We start from the raw sequence: 24,550 nt of genomic DNA, 5'->3' as shown, positions 1-24,550 counted from the left end.
GGAGCGATACTGCATGATGGTCATGACAAAAAACTTTTTATTATTATTAGCAGTTTATGGTATCCACTGATATCAACTTGGCCGGTTGGTTTTTTGGCAGTAGCCGACAAAACCATCGTTCTTTTGGAAGCAAATTCAACTTTCGGGAAAGTTTTTCTAACAGAAAAAGTTTTCTTGTACAATTAGCTGTGTAGAGACGAACAACATCGACTGAATTACTTTATTTCAAAATATACATTTTTATTTCATTTAAATCCCAGAATTAGCACGAATCCATTCGCGATGATATGCCACCTTAGCATAACCATCTGGATAAATACTACCACAACCATTCACCACAAAACCGGCTACACCCACTAATTTACCCTTATATGTGGCTGGACCGCCAGAGTCGCCAGTGCAAGCACCATTATTAGCTTTATGAGCTAAACAGATCAAACCGTCGTCGCCTTCTCCGATCAATTCCTCGCATTCCTGCACGGTTAAAGCTTTTAAAGTGTTCCATTGTAGGATATTTGGGCTTGGACCTTTCGTGTATAGACTTCCCCAACCAGAGATTATAACATCCTCTCCCGAGGGCACCTCTGCGTCGGCCAATTGAATGGGTTGTATATCTTTGGTAAAGACCAATGGTTGCTCCAATTCTAAGAGAGCCACATCGTTTAGGCTGTCACTATAAGCTTTGTTAACGATGATTTGCTTCAATTTCAATACTTGACCACCGATTGAACGTTGAATACTTCCCACACGTACTTGGAAAACTCTGGGTGGATAACTGTATAAAAAGTGGAAGTTTTACTAAGTGCCTTCTATGTGCAGTTTTCCAAATTGGGTTTTAGTAAACTTACGATTGAATGCTTTCTCCAACAACAACACAATGCGCTGCTGTCAAAATATACCGTTCACTAATGATCGAACCACCGCAGATGTGTGAACCATCTCTACTTTGTAGTGAGACTTGATGGGGGAATTGCCCAGTAGTGGCGGCGACACCACCGACAATTCGTCCATTGGGAGCTGCATTACTGCTGTTGATCAATGCCAAAGCCAGAAGCACAAAACTGAGCAAAAGACGTGGCACCATTTTTAAAACTTGTTAAAACTTCGGATGTAAAATAAAGACTGTAATAATTTTGGGTTCTGGAGAGATTTTATAGTTAGTGGTTTGTCAAAACAAACCACTCATGTAATATACTAAATTAATTTATTTGTTTTGATCTTACAGAAACTATTGGTTATGGCTCCTGGTTGTTGGATTAGATAATGGTTGTGAAATTTATGGTTTGTTTTTCTCAGATATAGTCAAATTTATAGTGATCGTTAGAGATATTTATTTATAGAAAGGAGAGATGCAAAGAAAGGGATAGAGGCTGAAGTGTTTGTTTTGCGTCGCTAGAAGATGAAAATAGAGGTAAAGGCAAAACAAGTGTGTCTACTGGAACTGAGACCTTAGGAGAAGCTAAAGCTTACGCGGATGTGATGATGAGCGAAGTCGAAATTAGGGATGGATATTGAGACAGACAGATCGTTACTATATCCCTATAAGTAAGATGTTTAAAAGAAGAACCTGTAGGGCCGGTTAAAAATAGATTTTAAAATAAATATAATGTGTAAACAATTTCGTTCAATAATTTATTGTTCGTAATTTAGGTTTTTACACACACTAAAATTTTGGTAAACCAATGATAAGAATGTTATTTTTGCTTCATTGTAAAAGGTTAGATTACAATGCTTTTTCAGATAGCTTTATCGGTTTCCTTTTTTTATGATACAATGCAATTCCCTGAGAACATTCATTTTCGAACAAAGTTCTTTAAAGATTCATAAATTATAAATGTACCTGGGAATTTTTAAGGTATCATAGATCATTCTGAAATATTCAGTTCTCTCTTTGCGAGTATATGATGACCATGGTATGAGGTTGAACTACAAAACACCGAGGAGTTCTTGCAGAAATCGATATCAAAAGATAATGTTGTGAAATCCGATCCTGTGGCTTTGTACGACACGGAATAAAGTCCCTATCAGGGTGAGTCGAAAGAGAAAATAGCTCTATAATGCATATATTGTTATCTTGGTCTTTAAAAATATACCGTATAACGTATCGCGGGCTTGTTGGCATAGACTATAAACTTAATGCATCCCCACATGCAGGGGCGAACGCAGGGGGGGGGGGGTTAACAACCCAAAGTAATTGAATTTTTAAATAATAGAATTTAATTCTACATAGTCATTTGAAAAATTGTAATTCGTTGCTTTCAAAGCAATCTTTCTGCCGACGATATATGAATATGTAAAATAAATGAATACATTAGTCACATTAGTTTTGATACAATTGTATCTTTTTTGATACTTTTTTTCTAAATTTTGTGATTTGATACTTTTTTGTTCACAAACGGCCTATTTTGATACTTTTCTGCTGATAGAATTTAATTTTTTGAAACTATGAAAATGTTAAACTAGGCCAATTAAAAAACCCAGAAAAATATAAACTGGACATAGACATTTTTTTAATTTGCTTCAAAGTAATGAGTTTGTCTTATAACTCTGTGGCTGCTGAACTGGATTTTTTTAGATTTAAGGGGAATTGTGAGTCGAAAATGGTCTTCTTTTGAAAATTAGTTCTGAACTGAAAAGTCACCAATAAGGTTTCTATTATTTTTTTTTAGAGTTTATTGTTAATCATAATACAGGAAAAATAAAAATTCATTTATTATGACTTTCAGTTTTCGTTCCATGAGTAAACTGACAAAACAAATAAATTTAAATTAAAAAAAAATTATGCTATTTGCAAAAAAATACTTTAGTGTTTTAACTAAAATGTCTATATTTTTAATAAAAACAACCAGGAAAACCTGGTCTGAATTAGATACACAACTTTACTTATTATTTGTTTTTGAAATGAAAATTTTTAAAACAACGGTTGTGCTTTTGATACTTTTTGATACTTTTTTTGCTTGGCAACATATACTTAATTTTTTTAGCTCGAGGCAACACTTGTCACTAATGATTAGAGCGTGAATGAGAGTAGAACAAATGAATTATGTGCGTACGCAAGAATGATAGAAGACAAGATTACGACAGGCGTTTACAGTTAGCTTTTTTGGGTTTTGAGTTCCTGTTGAGTGACAACTTTCACGACCCAAAACAAAGAGCTGAAGTCAAGGCTAGTGTTTAATTATTATTTAAAATTCTAAGTGAAAAATGTATTAACTTGAAAAAGAAGTCCGCAATGGCGGAATTAAACAACAATAGTACAAAAAAGTCGTCTATAAAGAATTTTTTTCACTTTTCCAACCAACAAAAAAGTTGGCGAAATGGCGAACTTTTTGTAACAAAACATATAATATTAATTATAAATATGCATGATTATATTGGACCATTTTATAAATGAAGATTTTAAGAATTACGTTCATTGTGATATTTTATCTGCACATTATTCAATTTGGTTCACTATGTTTCACATTTCCGTTTTCCATTTGACAATTCTTCTGTTGCCTATTCCCATTCGTGGGTCGTGAACGCTTCAGCCTGTCGTAATCTTGTCTTCTATCATTCTTGGTGCGTACGTGTGTTTTGTGCACTGTGCTAATCACAGCTTAAATTTAGCCATCGCAACGACTTGCAAAATACCTGCTATAAGAAATTGTATTGGTTCCATGAAAGAGACCGTAAATCTTTTTCGGATGTCAACTAAAGCAGGCACACTGCTCAAAAATCTTATTCTTGAATCCTTTCCAAACTCAAAGCAAGTGAGGTTACTTAAATTCTGCGAAACACGTTGGGTGGAGCATTTAGAATATCTTTCTTTATTTAACGATTTATTCCCATTGATCTGTACAGCGCTGGAAGAGCTTGATACTGAAAATTTAAGAAGTGATTTATCAAAGCCACATGCTTTGTTGACTGCAATCCAATCACCTCAATTTGTGATTGCTATGGCGATACTAAAGCAAATTTTTGCATTATCAAAACACATAAGCCTATGTTTGCAGCAAATAGACTGTGATTTGAGCAGCTACGTTGCTTATGCAAATAATTTGTATGCTGAAATTAGTGAAATGCGTAAGGATTCTGAACAATCGTTTAAACTAATTTTTGAATCAGTTAAAACAATAGCCGCAGAATTAGATTTAGAAATCAAAATTCCGCGTTTGGCGAAACGGCAAACTAATCGCGACAATTATGAAGGCGAACCGGAAGAATATTACCGCAGATCAATTTATATACCGTTTTTAGATCATTTTTTGGACCAAATCAATGAACGATTTTTAAAACATCGAGAGCTGCTTTCCAAAATTGAAAACATTTTGCCAAATAAATGCATAAATCTTGACGTTATTGAGATGCCGTAGACTGTTCGTGTTTTAGAAAATCAATGGTCCGCTGATGTAGAAGATCCCGATGATTTCGTTGCTGAATATAGAATGTGGAAAAGGTTAAAAATCTTTTCTTCAGATTATATTTTCTAACTAAAATTTTGAATATATTTTCAGGAACTGGTTAAATCAAACAAAGAGATGCAAAACTTTTTTAGACGCGTTGAATTGTGGCGATGCAAAAATTTTCAAAACAGTGCATCGTTTTTTAAAGATTGGAGCAACAATCCCTATATCTGTCGCTTCAAGTGAACGCTCGTTTTCCTCATTTCGCAGGCTTAAAACATATTTAAGAAATAAAACTGGAGAAGCACGCCTGAACGGAATGGCTCTCTTGAATATCCATAGAGATATAGACGTGACGGAGGAAGAGATTTTAAATGTTATGGCCCAAAATAAAAGAAGATTAGACTTCAATTTGTGAATAAAATAATGAAACATTGTTTTTTTACCTAACCCAACCCAACCCCCCGCCCCCCAAATTTTTTTCCTGCGTTCGCCACTGCCCACATGAAATGTCTAACGGCATAAAATCGCACGACTGAGGCGGCCAATTGACTGGGCCATTTCGTACGATAACATGTTCACCAAACTCGGTTTTCAATAAATCGATTGTGATATTCGCTGTGTGGCTTGTGGCGACGTCCTGTTGGAACCACATATTGTCCCAGTCCATATCATCCACTTCGGACCAAAAATATTCGGTTATCTTTGAGCGGTAGCGATTTCCATTCAAAGTAACGTGCCGGTTTTGATCTTCCCGGAAGAAGTACGGCCCAATGACTTCGCCAGCCCATAAACCGCACCACCAGCCAGAAATTAACCTCATCACTTCGTAGGACGCTCTTAAAGTTGAGGCCATTGACTCCGAATTTCGGTAGTAAAGTTTAATAATTTCATCTCTTTGTTGGATCGTATATCTTTCCATCTTTCTTACTTAAGGAAATGTCAAAAGGGCGGGGAAAATATAACGCCCTTTTGGAATATCCTTTATATCCGAACTCGAATATTTGTATACTGCGAATAAATCTACTGAGTCTGTAACCGAATCATGCTTCCAAACGAATTATATAAATAAACAAGCCACATACAATGAAAATAAATGGATGGGCAAATATTTTTAACAGAGCTTCTATAACTCTATTGAATAGCCAATATCCATAACAATAAAGCGGTGGTTAGAACTGCATTGCGCAAGTGCAAAGTCTTGAGCTTTCTAGGTTGAGATAGAGACGAAGTCGATTCGGCAGCATTTCTTAAAGCATTTTGCGTAATGAAAAAATAAAACTTGGAATGTCGACATTACTTTCTCAGATTATTTATATATAATCAGAAAATATATATAAAATTATAAGTATGTATTGTTTATATGTGTAATCTATAGTAACATCTTCTCTCCCGTGAGTCAGTCGATTGTTTATTATTATTTTGTGAATATGCGGATTTTAATAGCAATTAACTTTATCGTCACCGCTTGTTGTTTGAATTTTGTATATACGAGGGAAGTTTAGCTTTGACAGCTTAAATATATATGAACTTTCGTGCGCAATTGGGGTTGCGCAACCAGTATAAAAGGTCGGATCCGATAATACCATATAAATGAAAGTAAAGTTAATGTACAGATAATATCAAATATGAGAGACAAAAATACGGCTACACTCGTGTTGAAAAGTATTCGTTTGTTTATTTTAAAGCCGTTTGAATTTGCACAGTGAAAATAATTCAGATCCGAGAGCATAACTGGTACGACGTAAAGGACGGTATGATGGGGAATGTACATATAATAAAATCTGTTGGGTATAGATCCAATTAAAACTTAGGTAACCTGAAGAAATTATCAATATTTTGGGTTTTTAGATCTCTTTAAACAGAATTTCGAGTATATTGTCAATCTGGCAAATCATTTCCCAGCATTACTAGTTAGTGGTTTATCAGCATAGATCGTGAACTCTTCAGATCTTCTTAAAATGTATTCTAAGGAAATAATAATATATGATCTTAATGGAAAATTGACTGACCCATTTCATTTTGGAGGATGGGATCATGTGTAGAAGTTCACGCAAGTGAGGAAAGTTTTTGATTGTCATTCACTTGGGAGTGGCCAGAAACGATTCTTCTCCACATGGTTTAAGCAGCTCACGACTTCCGGTTTTAGACCAAGGTAGCCAACAGACATCCGTTTGAAGGCGAGCAAAGTGAGAAGGCGAAGCCCGCTTATGCGGTTGTGCGTAGGGCTTGGGACCCACCACATAAAAAAATCTCCCCAATGAAAAATCTACGAAGGCCTCGGATGAGACACTCCCCTTTTGATGACGACTCCTGCAAACGTTTTAAGGATAATGATATAAGGGCATGCACCTGGAATGTCCGGACCCTTAATTGGGAAGGTGCCTCTGCCCAGCTGGTTGATGTCCTCATACGACTCAAGGCTGACATCACCGCCATCCAAGAAGTGCGATGGACGGGACAAGGACGGAAGAAGGTGGGTCCTTGTGACATCTACTACAGCGGCCATATAAAGGAGCGCAAATTTGGTGTTGGATTTGTGGTGGGAGAGAGACTCCGTCGCAGAGTCCTGGCATTCACCCCGGTGGATGAACGTCTTGCCAGAAACCGCATCAAACCGAGGTTCTTCAACATATCGCTGATTTGCGCCCACGCCCCAACGGAAGAGAAGGACGATGTGACCAAAGATGCTTTCTATGAGCGCCTAGAACGCACCTATGAGCGCTGCCCCCGCCACGATGTAAAAGTCGTGCTTGGCGATTTTATCGCTAGGGTGGGTAAAGAAGTTGTCTTTGGCACAACTGTCGGAAAATTCAGCCTCCATGACGAAACATCGCCAAACGGCCTGAGGTTGATCGACTTCGCTGGGGCCCGAAATATGGTCGTCTGTAGTACCAGATTCCAGCATAACAAAATACATCAAGCTACCTGGCTATCTCCTGATCGAAACACGCGGAACCAAATCGATCACGTTGTGATAGACGGAAGACATGTCTCCTGTGTTTTAGACGTGCGTACGCTCCGAGGACCAAATATAGACTCGGACCATTATCTGGTCGCAGCGAAGATACGCACCCGCCTCTGTGCAGCAAAGAATGCCCGTCAACAAATACAAGGAAGGTTCAACGTCGAAAAGCTGCAATCGCAACAGACAGCCACGAAATACTCTACTCGACTTGCACTCCTGCTCTATGAGAGCACTCATCAGCATCTCGGTATAAGGGAACTGTGGAACGGCATCTCAAACTCACTGCGTTCCGCTGCAGCCGAAACAATTGGTTTTCGGCAACGACAAAAAACAAGCTGGTACGATGAGGAGTGCCGTCTCGCAGCGGAGAGAAAACAGACTGCCTACCTCGCAACGTTGCAAACGACCACAACACGTGCGGGATGGGATAGATACCGAGAGCTGAAGAGGGAAGCGAGACGCATCTGCAGACAAAAAAAGAAAGAGGCCGAAATGCGTGAGTACGAAGAGCTTGAGAAGCTGGCAGACAGAGGGAATGCTCGAAAATTTTATGAAAAAATGAAGCGACTTAACGAAGGTTTCAAGACCGGAGCATCCTTATGTAGAGACCAAGGTGGTAATTTGGTAACCGATGTCCAGGGCATACTGGGATTATGGAGGGAACACTTCTCCGACCTGCTGAATGGCAGTGAGAGTACAACACCAGGAGATGGCGAATCCGATCCCCCAATCGATGACGATGGAACAGATGTTCCATTACCCGACCATGAAGAAATTCGAATAGCCGATAGATTGCCGGCAGAACTATTCAAATACGGCGGCGAAGAACTGATAAGGTGCATGCATCAGCTTCTTTGCAGAATATGGTCGAAAGAAAGCATGCCTGACGATTGGAATCTCAGTGTGCTCTGCCCAATCCATAAAAAGGGAGATCCCACAATCTGCGCCAAATACCGTGGGATCAGCCTCCTAAATATCGCATACAAGGTTCTATCGAGCGTACTGTGTGAAAGACTAAAGCCCACCGTCAACGAACTGATTGGACCTTATCAGTGTGGCTTTAGACCTGGAAAATCGACAACTGACCAGATATTCACCATGCGCAAAATCTTGGAAAAGACCCGAGAAAAGAGGATCGACACACACCACCTTTTTGTCGATTTTAAAGCTGCTTTCGACAGCACGAAAAGGAGTTGCCTTTACGCCGCGATGTCTGAATTTGGTATCCCCGCAAAACTAATACGGCTGTGTAAATTGACGTTGAGCAACACCAAAAGCTCCGTCATGATTGGGAAGGACCTCTCCGAGCCGTTCGATACCAAACGAGGTTTCAGACAAGGTGACTCACTATCGTCTTTAACCTGATGCTGGAAAAAATTATAAGAGCTGCAGAGCTAAACCGAGAAGGTACAATCTTCTACAAGAGTGTACAGCTCCTGGCGTACGCCGATGATATTGATATCATCGGAAGCAACAACCGCGCCGTTTGTTCTGCTTTTTCCCGCATGGATAAGGAAGCGAAGCGAATGGGTCTGGAGGTGAATGAGGACAAGACGAAATATCTCCTGTCATCAAACTAACAGTCGGCGCATTCGCGTCTTGGCTCCCACGTCACTGTTGACAGTCATAACTTCGAGGTCGTAGATAATTTCGTATACCTGGGAACCAGCATCAACAACACGAACAATGTCAGCCTCGAAATCCAGCGCAGAATAACTCTTGCCAACAGGTGCTACTTTGGACTGAGTAGGCAATTGAACAGTAAAGTCCTCTCTCGACGAACCAAAATCAAGCTCTACAAGTCGCTTATCATTCCCGTCCTGCTTTACGGTGCAGAAGCTTGGACGATGTCAACATCAGATGAGACGACACTAGGAGTTTTCGAGAGGAAAATTTTGCGTAAGATTTATGGTCCTCAGAACATTGGCAACGGCGAATACCGCAGACGATGGAACGATGAGCTGTACGAGTTATACGACGACATTGACATAGTTCAGCGAATAAAAAGACAGCGGCTACGCTGGCTAGGTCATGTTGTCCGAATGGACGAAAACACTCCAGCCCTGAAAGTGTTCGATGCAGTACCCGCCGGAGGAAGCCGAGGAAGGGGAAGGCCTCCACTCCGTTGGAGGGACCAGGTGGAGAGCGACCTGGTTACACTTGGGATCTCCAACTGGCGCCGAACTGCGAAGGAGAGAGAGAGGTGGCGCACTATCGTCGATTCGGCTATAACCGGCTAAACGGTTGCAACGCCAATCACATACATACATTTCTTTATATACATACATTTCTAACATGATGGTTTCGGTTCTACCCTGAAATTTGAAATAGCCGATTTAGAGATTAGTACTACGTATTAGAAAAAAATAAATAGTCTATGATCCAGTGGGACTTGAACTATGTATACATATAATTAGTTTTCCAGAAATCCAATATAACGGCGCCTGAGGAGCGATACTGCATGATTAATAATCACACAGCCACACAAAAAAAGTTTTGTATTACTATGTGTGCCTTATCCGAATCCCCGGTCCATTTGACCATATGACCCTTAGGTCATGACAAAAAACTTTTTATTATTATTAGCAGTTTATGATATCCACTGATATCATCTTGGCCGGTTGGTTTTTTTGGCAGTAGCCGACAAAACCATCGTTATTTTGGAAGCAAATTCAACTTTCGGGAAAGTTTTTCTAACAGAAAAAGTTTTCTTGTACAATTAGCTGTGTAGAGACGAACAACATCGACTGAATTACTTTATTTCAAAATATACATTTTTATTTCATTTAAATCCCAGAATTAGCACGAATCCATTCGCGATGATATGCCACCTTAGCATAACCATCTGGATAAATACTACCACAACCATTCACCACAAAACCGGCTACACCCACTAATTTACCCTTATATGTGGCTGGACCGCCAGAGTCGCCCCTGCAAGCCCCATTATTAACTTTATGAGCTAAACAGATCAAACTGTCCTCGCCCACTCCGATCAGTTCCTCGCACTCCTGCACGGTCAAAGCTTTTAAAGTGTTCCATTGTAGGATATTTGGGCTTGGACCGTTCGTGGATAGACGTCCCCAACCAGAGATTATAACATCCTCTCCCGAGGGCACCTCTGCGTCGGCCAATTGAATGGGTTGTATATCTTTGGTAAAGACCAATGGTTGCTCCAATTCTAAGAGAGCCACATCGTTTAGGCTGTCACTATAAGCTTTGTTAACGATGATTTGTTTCAATTTCAATACTTGACCACCGATTGAACGTTGAATACTTCCCACACGAACTTGGAAAACTCTGGGTGGATAACTGTATAAAAAGTGGAAGTTTTACTAAGTGCCTTCTATGTGCAGTTTTCCAAATTGGGTTTTAGTAAACTTACGATTGAATGCTTTCTCCAACAACAACACAATGCGCTGCTGTCAAAATATACCGTTCACTAATGATCGAACCACCGCAGATGTGTGAACCGTCTCTACTTTGTAGTGAGACTTGATGGGGGAATTGCCCAGTAGTGGCGGCGACACCACCGACAATTCGTCCATTGGGAGCTGCATTACTGCTGTTGATCAATGCCAAAGCCAGAAGCACAAAACTGAGCAGAAGACGTGGCACCATTTTTTAAACTTGTTAAAACTTCGGATGTAAAATAAAGACTATAATAATTTTGGGTTCTGGAGAGATTTTATAGTAAGTGGTTTGTCAAAACACCTTAGCATAACCATCAGTTTGTCAAAACAAACCACTCATGTAATATACTAAATTAATTTATTTGTTTTGATCTTACAGAAACTATTGGTTATGACTCCTGGTTGTTGGATTAGATAATGGTTGTGAAATTTATGGCTTGTTTTTCTCAGATAGAGTCAAATTTATAGTGATCGTTAGAGATATTTATTTATAGAAAGGAGAAATGCAAAGAAAGGGATAGAGGCTGAAGTGTTTGTTTTGCGTCGCTAGAAGATGAAAATAGAGGTAAAGGCAAAACAAGTGTGTCTACTGGAACTGAGACCTTAGGAGAAGCTAAAGCTTACGCGGATGTGATGATGAGCGAAGTCGAAATTAGGGATGGATATTGAGACAGACAGATCGTTACTATGTCCCTATAAGTAAGATGTTTAAAAGAAGAACCTGTAGGGCCGGTTAAAAATAGATTTTAAAATAAATATAATGTGTAAACAATTTCGTTCAATAATTTATTGTTCGTAATTTAGGTTTTTACACACACTAAAATTTTGGTAAACCAATGATAAGAATGTTATTTTTGCTTCATTGTAAAAGGTTAGATTACAATGCTTTTTCAGATAGCTTTATCGGTTTCCTTTTTTTATGATACAATGCAATTCCCTGAGAACATTCATTTTCGAACAAAGTTCTTTAAAGATTCATAAATTATAAATGTACTTTGGAATTTTTAAGGTATCATAGATCATTCTGAAATATTCAGTTCTCTCTTTGCGAGTATATGATGACCATGGTATGGGGTTGAACTACAAAACACCGAGGAGTTCTTGCAGAAATTGATATCAAAAGATAATGTTGTGAAATCCGATCCTGTGGCTTTGTACGACACGGAATAAAGTCCCTATCAGGGTGAGTCGAAAGAGAAAATAGCTCTATAATGCATATATTGTTATCTTGGTCTTTAAAAATATACCGTATAACGTATCGCGGGCTTGTTGGCATAGACTATAAACTTAATGCATCCCCACATGCAGGGGCGAACGCAGGGGGGGGGGGGGGTTAACAACCCAAAGTAATTGAATTTTTAAATAATAGAATTTAATTCTACATAGTCATTTGAAAAATTGTAATTCGTTGCTTTCAAAGCAATCTTTCTGCCGACGATATATGAATATGTAAAATAAATGAATACATTAGTCACTAACAGCGTTTTGATACAATTGTATCTTTTTTGATACTTTTTTTCTAAATTTTGTGATTTGATACTTTTTTGTTCACAAACGGCCTATTTTGATACTTTTCTGCTGATAGAATTTAATTTTTTGAAACTATGAAAATGTTAAACTAGGCCAATTAAAAAACCCAGAAAAATATAAACTGGACATAGACATTTTTTTAATTTTCTTCAAAGTAATGAGTTTGTCTTATAACTCTGTGGCTGCTGAACTGGATTTTTTTAGATTTAAGGGGAATTGTGAGTCGAAAATGGTCTTCTTTTGAAAATTAGTTCTGAACTGAAAAGTCACCAATAAGGTTTCTATTATTTTTTTTTAGAGTTTATTGTTAATCATAATACAGGAAAAATAAAAATTCATTTATTATGACTTTCAGTTTTCGTTCCATGAGTAAACTGACAAAACAAATAAATTTAAATTAAAAAAAAATTATGCTATTTGCAAAAAAATACTTTAGTGTTTTAACTAAAATGTCTATATTTTTAATAAAAACAACCAGGAAAACCTGGTCTGAATTAGATACACAACTTTACTTATTATTTGTTTTTGAAATGAAAATTTTTAAAACAACGGTTGTGCTTTTGATACTTTTTGATACTTTTTTTGCTTGGCAACATATACTTAATTTTTTTAGCTCGAGGCAACACTTGTCACTAATGATTAGAGCGTGAATGAGAGTAGAACAAATGAATTATGTGCGTACGCAAGAATGATAGAAGACAAGATTACGACAGGCGTTTACAGTTAGCTTTTTTGGGTTTTGAGTTCCTGTTGAGTGACAACTTTCACGACCCAAAACAAAGAGCTGAAGTCAAGGCTAGTGTTTAATTATTATTTAAAATTCTAAGTGAAAAATGTATTAACTTGAAAAAGAAGTCCGCAATGGCGGAATTAAACAACAATAGTACAAAAAAGTCGTCTATAAAGAATTTTTTTCACTTTTCCAACCAACAAAAAAGTTGGCGAAATGGCGAACTTTTTGTAACAAAACATATAATATTAATTATAAATATGCATGATTATATTGGACCATTTTATAAATGAAGATTTTAAGAATTACGTTCATTGTGATATTTTATCTGCACATTATTCAATTTGGTTCACTATGTTTCACATTTCCGTTTTCCATTTGACAATTCTTCTGTTGCCTATTCCCATTCGTGGGTCGTGAACGCTTCAGCCTGTCGTAATCTTGTCTTCTATCATTCTTGGTGCGTACGTGTGTTTTGTGCACTGTGCTAATCACAGCTTAAATTTAGCCATCGCAACGACTTGCAAAATACCTGCTATAAGAAATTGTATTGGTTCCATGAAAGAGACCGTAAATCTTTTTCGGATGTCAACTAAAGCAGGCACACTGCTCAAAAATCTTATTCTTGAATCCTTTCCAAACTCAAAGCAAGTGAGGTTACTTAAATTCTGCGAAACACGTTGGGTGGAGCATTTAGAATATCTTTCTTTATTTAACGATTTATTCCCATTGATCTGTACAGCGCTGGAAGAGCTTGATACTGAAAATTTAAGAAGTGATTTATCAAAGCCACATGCTTTGTTGACTGCAATCCAATCACCTCAATTTGTGATTGCTATGGCGATACTAAAGCAAATTTTTGCATTATCAAAACACATAAGCCTATGTTTGCAGCAAATAGACTGTGATTTGAGCAGCTACGTTGCTTATGCAAATAATTTGTATGCTGAAATTAGTGAAATGCGTAAGGATTCTGAACAATCGTTTAAACTAATTTTTGAATCAGTTAAAACAATAGCCGCAGAATTAGATTTAGAAATCAAAATTCCGCGTTTGGCGAAACGGCAAACTAATCGCGACAATTATGAAGGCGAACCGGAAGAATATTACCGCAGATCAATTTATATACCGTTTTTAGATCATTTTTTGGACCAAATCAATGAACGATTTTTAAAACATCGAGAGCTGCTTTCCAAAATTGAAAACATTTTGCCAAATAAATGCATAAATCTTGACGTTATTGAGATGCCGTAGACTGTTCGTGTTTTAGAAAATCAATGGTCCGCTGATGTAGAAGATCCCGATGATTTCGTTGCTGAATATAGAATGTGGAAAAGGTTAAAAATCTTTTCTTCAGATTATATTTTCTAACTAAAATTTTGAATATATTTTCAGGAACTGGTTAAATCAAACAAAGAGATGCAAAACTTTTTTAGACGCGTTGAATTGTGGCGATGCAAAAATTTTCAAAACAGTGCATCGTTTTTTAAAGATTGGAGCAACAATCCCTATATCTGTCGCTTCAAGTGAACGCTCGTTTTCCTCATTTCGCAGGCTTAAAACATATTTAAGAAATAAAACTGGAGAAGCACGCCTGAACGGAATGGCTCTCTTGAATATCCATAGAGATATAGACGTGACGGAGGAAGAGATTTTAAATGTTATGGCCCAAAATAAAAGAAGATTAGACTTCAATTTGTGAATAAAATAATGAAACATTGTTTTTTTACCTAACCCAACCCAACCCCCCGCCCCCCAAATTTTTTTCTTTCTTCGCCACTGCCCACATGAAATGTCTAACGGCATAAAATCGCACGACTGAGGCGGCCAATTGACTGGACCATTTCGTGCGATAACATGTTCACCAAACTCGGTTTTCAATAAATCGATTGTGATATTCGCACATATTGTCCCAGTTCATATCATCCACTTCGGATCAAAAATATTCGGTTATCTTTGAGCGGTAGCGATTTCCATTCAAAGTAACGTGCCGGTTTTGATCTTCCCGGAAGAAGTACGGCCCAATGACTTCGCCAGCCCATAAACCGCACCACCAGCCAGAAATTCACCTCATCACTTCGTAGGACGCTCTTAAAGTTGTGGCCATTGACTCCGAATTTCGGTAGTAAAGTTTAATAATTTCATCTCTTTGTTGGATCGTATATCTTTCCATCTTTCTTACTTAAGGAAATGTCAAAAGGGCGGGGAAAATATAACGCCCTTTTGGAATATCCTTTATATCCGAACTCGAATATTTGTATACTGCGAATAAATCTACTGAGTCTGTAACCGAATCATGCTTCCAAACGAATTATATAAATAAACAAGCCACATACAATGAAAATAAATGGATGGGCAAATATTTTTAACAGAGCTTCTATAACTCTATTGAATAGCCAATATCCATAACAATAAAGCGGTGGTTAGAACTGCATTGCGCAAGTGCAAAGTCTTGAGCTTTCTAGGTTGAGATAGAAACGAAGTCGATTCGGCAGCATTTCGGATCAATCTGGCAAATCTTTTCCCAGCATTACTAGTTCCTGGTTTATCAGCATAGATCGTGAACTCTCCAGATCTTCTTAAAATGTATTCTAAGGAAATAATAATATATGACCTTAATGGAAAATTGACTGACCCATTTCTTTATATGATTCGGCCACCAAAAATTCCTTCAAATAACATGATGGTTTCGGTTCTACCCTGAAATTTGAAATAGCCGATTTAGAGATTAGTACTACATATTAGAAAAAAATAAATAGTCTATGATCCAGTGGGACTTGAACTATGTATACATATCATTAGTTTTCCAGAAATCCAATATAACGGCGCCTGAGGAGCGATACTGCATGATGGTCATGACAAAAAACTTTTTATTATCATTAGCAGTTTATGATATCCACTGATATCAACTTGGCCGGTTGGTTTTTTTGGCAGTAGCCGACAAAACAATCGTTCTTTTGGAAGCAAATTCAACTTTCGGGAAAGCTTTTCTAACAGAAAAAGTTTTCTTGTACAATTAGCTGTGTAGAGACGAACAACATCGACTGAATTACTTTATTTCAAAATATACATTTTTATTTCATTTAAATCCCAGAATTAGCACGAATCCATTCGCGATGATATGCCACCTTAGCATAACCATCTGGATAAATACTACCACAACCATTCACTACAAAACCAGCTACACCCACCAATTTACCCTTATATGTGGCTGGACCGCCAGAGTCGCCCCTGCAAGCCCCATTATTAACTTTATGAGCTAAACAGATCAAACTGTCCTCGCCCACTCCGATCAGTTCCTCGCACTCCTGCACGGTCAAAGCTTTTAAAGTGTTCCATTGTAGGATATTTGGGCTTGGACCGTTCGTGGATAGACGTCCCCAACCAGAGATTATAACATCCTCTCCCGAGGGCACCTCTGCGTCGGCCAATTGAATGGGTTGTATATCTTTGGTAAAGACCAATGGTTGCTCCAATTCTAAGAGAGCCACATCGTTTAGGCTGTCACTATAAGCTTTGTTAACGATGATTTGTTTCAATTTCAATACTTGACCACCGATTGAACGTTGAATACTTCCCACACGAACTTGGAAAACTCTGGGTGGATAACTGTATAAAAAGTGGAAGTTTTACTAAGTGCCTTCTATGTGCAGTTTTCCAAATTGGGTTTTAGTAAACTTACGATTCAATGCTTTCTCCAACAACAACACAATGCGCTGCTGTCAAAATATACCGTTCACTAATGATCGAACCACCGCAGATGTGTGAACCACCTCTACTTTGTAGTGAGACTTGATGGGGGAATTGCCCAATAGTGGCGTCGACACCACCGACAATTCGTCCATTGGGAGCTGCATTACTGCTATTGATCAATGCCAAAGCCAGAAGCACAATACTGAGCAGAAGACGCGGCACCATTTTTAAAACTTGTTAAAACTTCGGATGTAAAATAAAGACTGTAATAATTTTGGGTTCTGGAGAGATTTTATAGTTAGTGGTTTGTCAAAACAAACCATTCATGTAATATACTAAATTAATTTATTTGTTTTGATCTTACAGAAACTATTGGTTATGACTCCTGGTTGTTGGATTAGATAATGGTTGTGAAATTTATGGCTTGTTTTTCTCAGATAGAGTCAAATTTATAGTGATCGTTAGAGATATTTATTTATAGAAAGGAGAGATGCAAAGAAAGGGATAGAGGCTGAAGTGTTTGTTTTGCGTCGCTAGAAGATGAAAATAGGGGTAGAGGCAAAACAAGTGTGTCTACTGGAACTGAGACCTAGGGAGATGCTAAAACTTACACAGATGTGATAATGAGCGAAGTCGAAATTAGGGATGGATATTGAGACAGACAGATCGTTACTATGTCCCTATAAGTAAGATGTTTAAAAGAAGAACCTGTAGGGCCGGTTAAAAATAGGTTTTAAAATAAATATAATGTGTAAACAATTTCGTTCAATAATTTATTGTTCGTATTTTAGGTTTTTACACACACTAAAATTTTGGTAAACCAATGATAAGAATGTTATTTTTGCTTCATTGTAAAAGGTTAGATTACAATGCTTTTTCAGATAGCTTTATCGGTTTCCTTTTTTTATGATACAATGCAATTCCCTGAGAACATTCATTTTCGAACAAAGTTCTTTAAAGATTCAAAAATTATAAATGTTTTTTTAGGATTAGACTGACGACGTAAATGTGTAATTACTGGCAATAATTTTCGTCTTATCATTATCAGCTAGTTAGAGGTCGCTTAGAACAGTGAACGGCAAACTATGTTGTTACATGGACTATTGTAGAAGTTAAAAAATTGAACATTTACCATTAAGTGATGAAGAGCTCAATAAATAATACAGAGCAGTCTGTTTCCAAAAGGATCAGAAAGTGTAAGCAAGAACCTATTTTCTGGAACTTCAATAAACATAGAAACGCCTCAAGGCATTGAATACTACATCGTTGTCATCTGAGGCTTTAGAGGGATCAGAAAGGTCTCAGATAATCCAGAAACCTCTTAGAGACCAGCTAGATATAGCTGAGTAACTGAGACTTTGTAAAGAAAGTATCTCGACGAAGTTGGTAACGAGCAAAATGACCCTCAATTGTCAGCCTCAACGGCACATCTAAGAAAGTAAACAACAAGTTGCGAAAGAAACATAAAAAGAGTTTGACAATCCCTGACTTATTGCAATTATTAGGAAAATACGGATAACATTAATCAAGTAGAACTAACTTTATACACTTTAGATAGAGCGATAAGGCCAATAATGAATTTTTATGACTCGTTACGCGACATTTGACAAGTACCTTTATTTCGCATAGTTGTTGTTGGAGCCGATTAGAAAAGTGTAATGTTGAAATTCTAATCATCTAATCAGTCGAACTTGAATTTATTTGCCACCGAAAAATTACTACCGTCTACAAGAATTTGATAAAACTGTACTTATTGTTGTTGTACTAAGAAATTATTACTTGAATTAATAAATTAATTGAGTTCTTTACGATGTACAGAACTCAACATTGGACAGTTGAAGTTTCGTCGCAATGGCAGTTACATGCATCACCGCTTTAACTTATATTTTGGCCGTCTTCTACGTTTGCGGCAGCACTAACGCCGCGCCGAATGGACGCATATTGGAGGGTAACGATGCCGCTGCCGGCGCATACCCATGGGTTGTTTCGGTATATGTCGACAATTCACAAGTTGCAGTGGACATGTGGTCTCTGAATTGGGCAGCAGAGCGTGAGTGCAATGAATGGAAGATAGAGAGAGAGAGGATAGTTAGATCCTCTAAATTTCCCAAGAATGATAGATGATGAATGATAGAAGATTACGACAGGCTGAAGCGTTCACGACCCACGAATGGGAATAGGCAACAGAAGAATTGTCAAATGGAAAACGGAAATGTGAAACATAGTGAGCCAAATTGAATAATGTGCAGATAAAATATCACAATGAACGTAATTCTTAAAATCTTCATTTATAAAATGGTCCAATATAATCATGCATATTTATAATTAAAATTATATGTTTTGTTACAAAAAGTTCGCCATTTTGCCAACTTTTTTGTTGGTTGGAAAAGTGAAAAAAAAATTCTTTATAGACGACTTTTTTGTACTATTGTTGTTTAATTCCGCCATTGCGGACTTCTTTTTCAAGTTAATACATTTTTCACTTAGAATTTTAAATAATAATTAAACACTAGCCTTGACTTCAGCTCTTTGTTTTGGGTCGTGAAAGTTGTCACTCAACAGGAACTCAAAACCAAAAAAAGCTAACTGTAAACGCCTGTCGTAATCTTGTCTTCTATCATTCTTGTGAATTGCCTTGATAACTTGTGTTTTTCTGCTTTCTCCCTACAGCATTGTGTTTCGGTGCGTGTGGGCACCATAAATCAATATGCCGGCGGTCAAATTGTCAATGTGGAATCGATCAAAACCCATCCATCTTATGGCAACTTCCTGAATGATGTTGCTATCATCAGATTGCAGAAGCCATTAACGTTCAGTGCTAAAATCGCCGCCATTGCTTTGGCCACCGCCGAAGACAATGAGTCATTGGTTGAGGGCACCGAAGTTGCAATCGCCGGTTGGGGTCTACAATTATCGGGTGCCGGTGGTACTAAATTCCCCGATGTAAGCAGTGTCTTACTACAGCAACTGGATTGCCGAAACAATTGCGGCGTCGAATGATGCTTAGTGAAATATAGTGTATATGTTAAAAATTAAAAAATAGTGTACCTTGACACAAATGAACGAATAAAAAGATTTGATAAGAAAATAATATAAATGTTATCAGTGAGTGAGTTAGCATAAGATAATATTCAGAAAGAACGTCGATAATTTTTTCAAATACTTTTTTAGGGGAAAAACTTCAAAAAGTTTTTTTAAAGAGCTGGTTGAAAATTTTTAAGGTATCACAGATCATTCCATATGACTTTGTTCTCTTTTTACGAGCATATGCTGACTAAAGGATGAGGTCAACTACGAAACACCGAATATTAGGGGATCTTGTAGGAATCGATAACGAACGATAATGTAGTGGCATCCAATCCAATGACTCGTACGATAACTCTCTTGGATCGCCAATATCCGCTACAATATAGCGGCAGGGTAGAACTGCATTGCGCAAGTGTGAAGTCATGAGCTTTATCGATTGAGATGGAGAAAGTCGAACTCGGCAGCTTGGAATGTCGACATCATTTTCTCAGATTATTTATATATATAATCAGTAAATATATAAAAAAGTATATGTATGTAAGCTTTAGTAACATCTTCTCTCCCGTGAGTTAGTCGATTGTTTATTATTATTTTGTGAATATGCGGATTTTTATAGCAATTAACTTTATCGTCACCGCTTGTTGTTTGAATTTTGTATATACGAGGGAAGTTTAGCTTTGACTACTTAAATATATATGAACTTTCGTGCGCAATTGGGGTTGCGCAACCAGTATAAAAGGTCGGATCCGATAATACCATATAAATGAAAGTAAAGTTAATGTACAAACAGTGATAATATCAAATATGAGAGACAAAAATACGGCTACACTCGTGTTGAAAAGTATTCGTTTGTTTATTTTAAAACCGTTTGAATTTGCACAGTGAAAATAATTCAGATCCGAGAGCATAACTGGTACGACGTAAAGGACGGTATGATGGGGAATGTACATATAATAAAATCTGTTGGGTATAGATCCATTTAAAACTTAGGTAACAAGAAGAAATTATCAATATTTTGGGTTTTAGATCTCTTTAAACAGAATTTCGAGTATATTGTCAATCTGGCAAATATTTTCCCAGCATTACTAGTTTATCAGCATAGATCGTGAACTCTTCAGATCTTCTTAAAATGTATTCTAAGGAAATAATAATATATGACCTTAATGGAAAATTGACTGACCCATTTCTTTATATGATTCGGCCACAAAAAATTCCTTCCAATAACATGATGGTTTCGGTTCTACCCTGAAATTTGAAAAAGCCGATTTAGAGGTTAGTACTACATAGTGGAAAAAAATAAATTTAGTCCATGATCCAGTGGGACTTGAACTATGTATAAATAGAGTTAGTTTTCCAGAAATCCAATATAACGGCGCCTGAGGAGCGATACCGCATGATTAATAATTACACAGCCACACAAAAAAAAGTTTTGTTTTACTGTGTGTGCCTTATCCGAATCTCCGCTCCATTTGACCCCAACAGATCAAGGTTTTCACATAACCCCAGAAAACCAATATGGGGGAAAGCATTATTTAAACTTGACTTGAAACGTTATTCGAGGGTCTTTTGGGTTGCTAATTACGAATACGGTGTCGACTTTATCAGAATTCCAAAAAGGCGGATCTAATATGGCTATTTTGGAAAATTTTGGAAAATTTTGAAAAATGTATCGCTCGAAACTCGTTACTTGAGGGTTTTCAGGGTCGCTGAGAGTCGCATAAGACCCCTAGGTCATGACAAAAAAAATTTTGTTTGGCTGTGTTATTCAAGTACTGATCTAATGTACATATATCATATATTCCACATGAGATTCATTTATAAAGGACTTCAAAAGAGAATATTTAGTCATAGAAATATTTTAATAAAACGTGAATCTTTGTAGTTTGATTTCAGATAGCATTTTAATATTTGTCCACAGAGAAACAAAAAGGATCATGAAAGAGTCAATCATAAAGAATGGAAATAAAAAGAGAGTTTCGCTCGATAAAGGAACTCGTTACTCACGCCAATCGGTTCATCACTTTCTTTAGAACTAATTAAAAAGAAACATTTCAAAATTTGTAAGAAATTTAATGATTTCATTTCATTACCCGATGGTAATCACCTTTAATAACAATTATTTGTTTCAAATTATCGTACGAAATTCCCGAATTTTATCAAACGCCAACCTTCAGCTACCATATAGGCGATAAGATTAGTCAGTCGGTGAAAATATAAATTTGCCAACTCAAGGCGCGTAAGGCGCAATAAATGTAAATTTAAAAATAAAGTAATTAGCCAGCGTACGCGTTACTCCCATAAAAGTGGGTCATAAATAAATTCAACGCTTCGAACATTTAACAACAACGCCACGTTACGATAACAAGTGAAGCTACGATACGACAATACGGCAAAATCAATCGTCAAAACTCAAATACGATTGTGTGTGAAAATCTTCACTTAACTACAATTCATTTCATACGAGTATAATTGCAGCGGCGATCCGGTACGGCCAGTTCAGTCAGTGTCAGTAACTCAGTAACGGCGCAAACGCAATGTGTTCAACAGTAAATTTCGCGCTATTCGCGATCGCTTTCGCCGGCATCGTCGCCAACTGCCAGGCAACGACAGTGTCGGGTCGCATTTTGGGCGGTGAGGATGTCGCATCCGGTCAGTTCACTTTCGTCGCTTCGGTACGTTTGGATGGTGCGCATGTCTGTGGTGGCAGCATTATTGGCAAACGGCAAATCTTGACGGCGGCGCATTGTGTTGTCGACGACAACAACAAAGTGTGAGTGCAAGTGAAGATTTTTTCTCTCAAATTCTCAATAATCCATTATTTTTCTTTCCCCACAGTGTCGCCTCCAATCGTGTCTCGGTGCGCGTTGGCAGCATCAATCAGTTTGCCGGTGGCAAGATCATCTATGCCGATTCCATTGCTGTACAACCCGCGTACACATACATACACAATGATGTCGCTGTAATCCAATTGAACAGTGACGTTGTGGTGGGCAGTAAAATCTCCATAATTCCACTCGCCACCAGCGCCGATCAATTGCCCGCTGTTGGCACTAAACTCTCCGTTGCCGGTTGGGGTGAGCAGACGTCTGGTGCGGCACCATATAAACTACAATCGGTCGCATTCTCGGCGGCCAGCGAAGAGGATTGCAAGAAGGGCTTCCCCGAAACTGATGAGACCACATTCTGCTTGGCGCACAATCTGAAGGAGGGCAGTTGTCTGGGTGATGCCGGTAACGGTGTTGTCTACAACAATCGTTTAGTTGGTGTAGCAAGCTTTGTAGTGGGCGCATGCGGTTCGCGTTATGCCGAGGTGTTCGTGAATGTCTCACACTTTGCCACATGGATCCAGGGTCAATTGTGAGTTTAGCGCGGGGAGTTGGTGTAATACTACAGTAATAATATGTAATAGTAAAGCGAATAAATTTTGAAGGTTTTTAATAAAAAGTACTGAATTAATTTTTTTTTTAAATTATTACTCTCTTGAGTAGATAAGAACCATCTTGTTTCGACTCTATCCCTCCCGATTAACGAGGACCGCTTTGGGGTTTGGATCGTCTAAACATTTTTGTGCATTGAGATCTTCTTTAAAGGCTTGTTAATTTAATATTCGGAATCTTGTCCGACCAATTGGAAACTTGATCTGACGTTGTCGAAATAAACCTTATTTCTATCACTTAATATAGACTTTCTGTCTTCAGATTTCCATCAATTTATTAAAAAGACCACGATATGATGGCTTCAAATTAAATTGATGAAGTAAGTCACAGATATTTTTAACTCCTTTTAAATTAATGGACATTGTACTGATTTATCACTATCAATGAGATAAGACAGTGCCACTATTATCAGCTTTATATGGATTCCTTTTGACGGAATTGCCATTCGACGTGGTTATCAGTAGATAATACATTATTTATAGGCTATAAAATTTTCAAATACTGTAATTTAATAGTGCGAAGGTAAACAACAACTTGATAAAGAAAATAATTTGACATATATCGAGGAGAACTACTTTGTTGCCCATACTTCACTTTTCAAGAACTTTAATTTTAGAGCTCTATCTGTAATACCAGCAACACATTTTTCGTACTTACAACTGATACTATATAGATGGATTCAAGAAGTATTTCCAAGAAGTCTACAGCCTAGATAGTACTTATTTCAAATAATCAATAAGATTTGTTTGAACGACTTTAGCAAAGCATACAAATGATGCCGAATATTGGGTATATGGGAGCTAGGAGAAGTAATGTCCCGATTTCCCCATTCCTGTCACAGAGGCGCATTATTATAAGAAAAATATTTCCTCCAAATAACTATAGAATGTGTGAGAGTTATACCGTTATTTTCAGTAAAAAATTATCCAAACTACTTTGGACTGAACAGTAAAGTCCTCTCTCGACAAAATATAATCAAACTCTACAAGTCGCTTATTATTCCCGTTCCAAAAGTGTGGAAGATGTCAACATCCGATTAGAAGTCACAAAAAGTTTTCGAGAGAGAAGTTTTACGCAAGATGTATAGTCCGATGAGCTGTGCGAGTTATACGACGACATTGACATAGTTCAGCGAATGTAAAGACAGCGGATATGCTGGCTAGCTAATGTTGTCTGAATGGATGAAAACACTCCAGCTGCGAAAGTGTTCGATGCATTTTACCCGCTGGTGTAAGCAGAAGAAGAGGAAGACCTCCACTCCGTGGAAAAGATCAAGTGGAGAATGACCTGGTTTCACTAGGGATTTCCAATTGGCGATGAATTTGCGAGAAAAAGAGAAAAAATTCGCTATTATTGATTCGGCTATA

The 24,550-nt window shown here is 37.6% G+C and overlaps 5 protein-coding genes, 2 long non-coding RNA genes and 1 pseudogene across 10 annotated transcripts in view; 4 read left to right on the top strand and 4 right to left on the bottom strand.

Moving 5' to 3' along the window:
- Positions 1 to 24,550, bottom strand: part of Cpm_1 (carboxypeptidase M) — a 67,524-nt gene that overhangs the window by 28,049 nt on the left and 14,925 nt on the right. The gene's annotated exons all lie outside the window — the stretch shown is intronic.
- On the bottom strand, positions 216 to 1,140 carry LOC128922351 (serine protease SP24D-like). Its single transcript, XM_054232531.1, has 2 exons — positions 849 to 1,140; positions 216 to 775 (listed from the first exon to the last, which is right to left on the bottom strand). Exons 1-2 carry the CDS (start codon positions 1,082 to 1,084, stop codon positions 250 to 252), a joined length of 762 nt encoding a protein of 253 aa, XP_054088506.1. The 5' UTR covers positions 1,085 to 1,140; the 3' UTR covers positions 216 to 249.
- On the top strand, positions 1,255 to 5,753 carry LOC128922353 (uncharacterized). The gene is made up of 2 exons (XR_008471589.1): positions 1,255 to 4,438; positions 4,497 to 5,753. It is a non-coding gene; the product is annotated as an uncharacterized LOC128922353 (long non-coding RNA).
- On the bottom strand, positions 10,106 to 11,027 carry LOC128922348 (serine protease SP24D-like). The gene is made up of 2 exons (XM_054232528.1): positions 10,739 to 11,027; positions 10,106 to 10,665 (listed from the first exon to the last, which is right to left on the bottom strand). The coding sequence occupies exons 1-2, from the start codon at positions 10,972 to 10,974 to the stop codon at positions 10,140 to 10,142; spliced, it is 762 nt and encodes a 253-aa protein (XP_054088503.1). The 5' UTR covers positions 10,975 to 11,027; the 3' UTR covers positions 10,106 to 10,139.
- Positions 10,907 to 14,762, top strand: LOC128922354 (uncharacterized). The gene is made up of 3 exons (XR_008471590.1): positions 10,907 to 11,046; positions 11,146 to 14,363; positions 14,422 to 14,762. It is a non-coding gene; the product is annotated as an uncharacterized LOC128922354 (long non-coding RNA).
- On the bottom strand, positions 16,048 to 16,996 carry LOC128922352 (serine protease SP24D-like). The gene is made up of 2 exons (XM_054232532.1): positions 16,709 to 16,996; positions 16,048 to 16,635 (listed from the first exon to the last, which is right to left on the bottom strand). Exons 1-2 carry the CDS (start codon positions 16,942 to 16,944, stop codon positions 16,110 to 16,112), a joined length of 762 nt encoding a protein of 253 aa, XP_054088507.1. The 5' UTR covers positions 16,945 to 16,996; the 3' UTR covers positions 16,048 to 16,109.
- LOC128922155 (trypsin-5-like) lies at positions 17,573 to 19,817 on the top strand (annotated as a pseudogene).
- Positions 22,085 to 23,193, top strand: LOC114803623 (trypsin beta). Its single transcript, XM_029038268.2, has 2 exons — positions 22,085 to 22,516; positions 22,582 to 23,193. The coding sequence occupies exons 1-2, from the start codon at positions 22,281 to 22,283 to the stop codon at positions 23,105 to 23,107; spliced, it is 762 nt and encodes a 253-aa protein (XP_028894101.1). The 5' UTR covers positions 22,085 to 22,280; the 3' UTR covers positions 23,108 to 23,193.

Source organism: Zeugodacus cucurbitae, chromosome 5 (assembly GCF_028554725.1).
Source record: "Zeugodacus cucurbitae isolate PBARC_wt_2022May chromosome 5, idZeuCucr1.2, whole genome shotgun sequence".
Lineage (NCBI taxonomy): Eukaryota > Metazoa > Arthropoda > Insecta > Diptera > Tephritidae > Zeugodacus > Zeugodacus cucurbitae.
The sequence above is the reverse complement of the archived record's forward strand: the minus strand, read 5'-3'. Positions and strand labels throughout refer to the sequence as shown.

Coding starts and splice junctions, on each gene's coding strand:
- LOC128922351 (XM_054232531.1), bottom strand. CDS start 1,084: ATGGTGCCACGTCTTTTGCTCAGTTTTGTGCTTCTGGCTTTGGCATTG. Junction 776..848: donor GTTGGAGAAAGCATTCAATC/GTAAGTTTACTA, acceptor CTTTTTATACAG/TTATCCACCCAGAGTTTTCC.
- LOC128922348 (XM_054232528.1), bottom strand. CDS start 10,974: ATGGTGCCACGTCTTCTGCTCAGTTTTGTGCTTCTGGCTTTGGCATTG. Junction 10,666..10,738: donor GTTGGAGAAAGCATTCAATC/GTAAGTTTACTA, acceptor CTTTTTATACAG/TTATCCACCCAGAGTTTTCC.
- LOC128922352 (XM_054232532.1), bottom strand. CDS start 16,944: ATGGTGCCGCGTCTTCTGCTCAGTATTGTGCTTCTGGCTTTGGCATTG. Junction 16,636..16,708: donor GTTGGAGAAAGCATTGAATC/GTAAGTTTACTA, acceptor CTTTTTATACAG/TTATCCACCCAGAGTTTTCC.
- LOC114803623 (XM_029038268.2), top strand. CDS start 22,281: ATGTGTTCAACAGTAAATTTCGCGCTATTCGCGATCGCTTTCGCCGGC. Junction 22,517..22,581: donor GTCGACGACAACAACAAAGT/GTGAGTGCAAGT, acceptor CTTTCCCCACAG/TGTCGCCTCCAATCGTGTCT.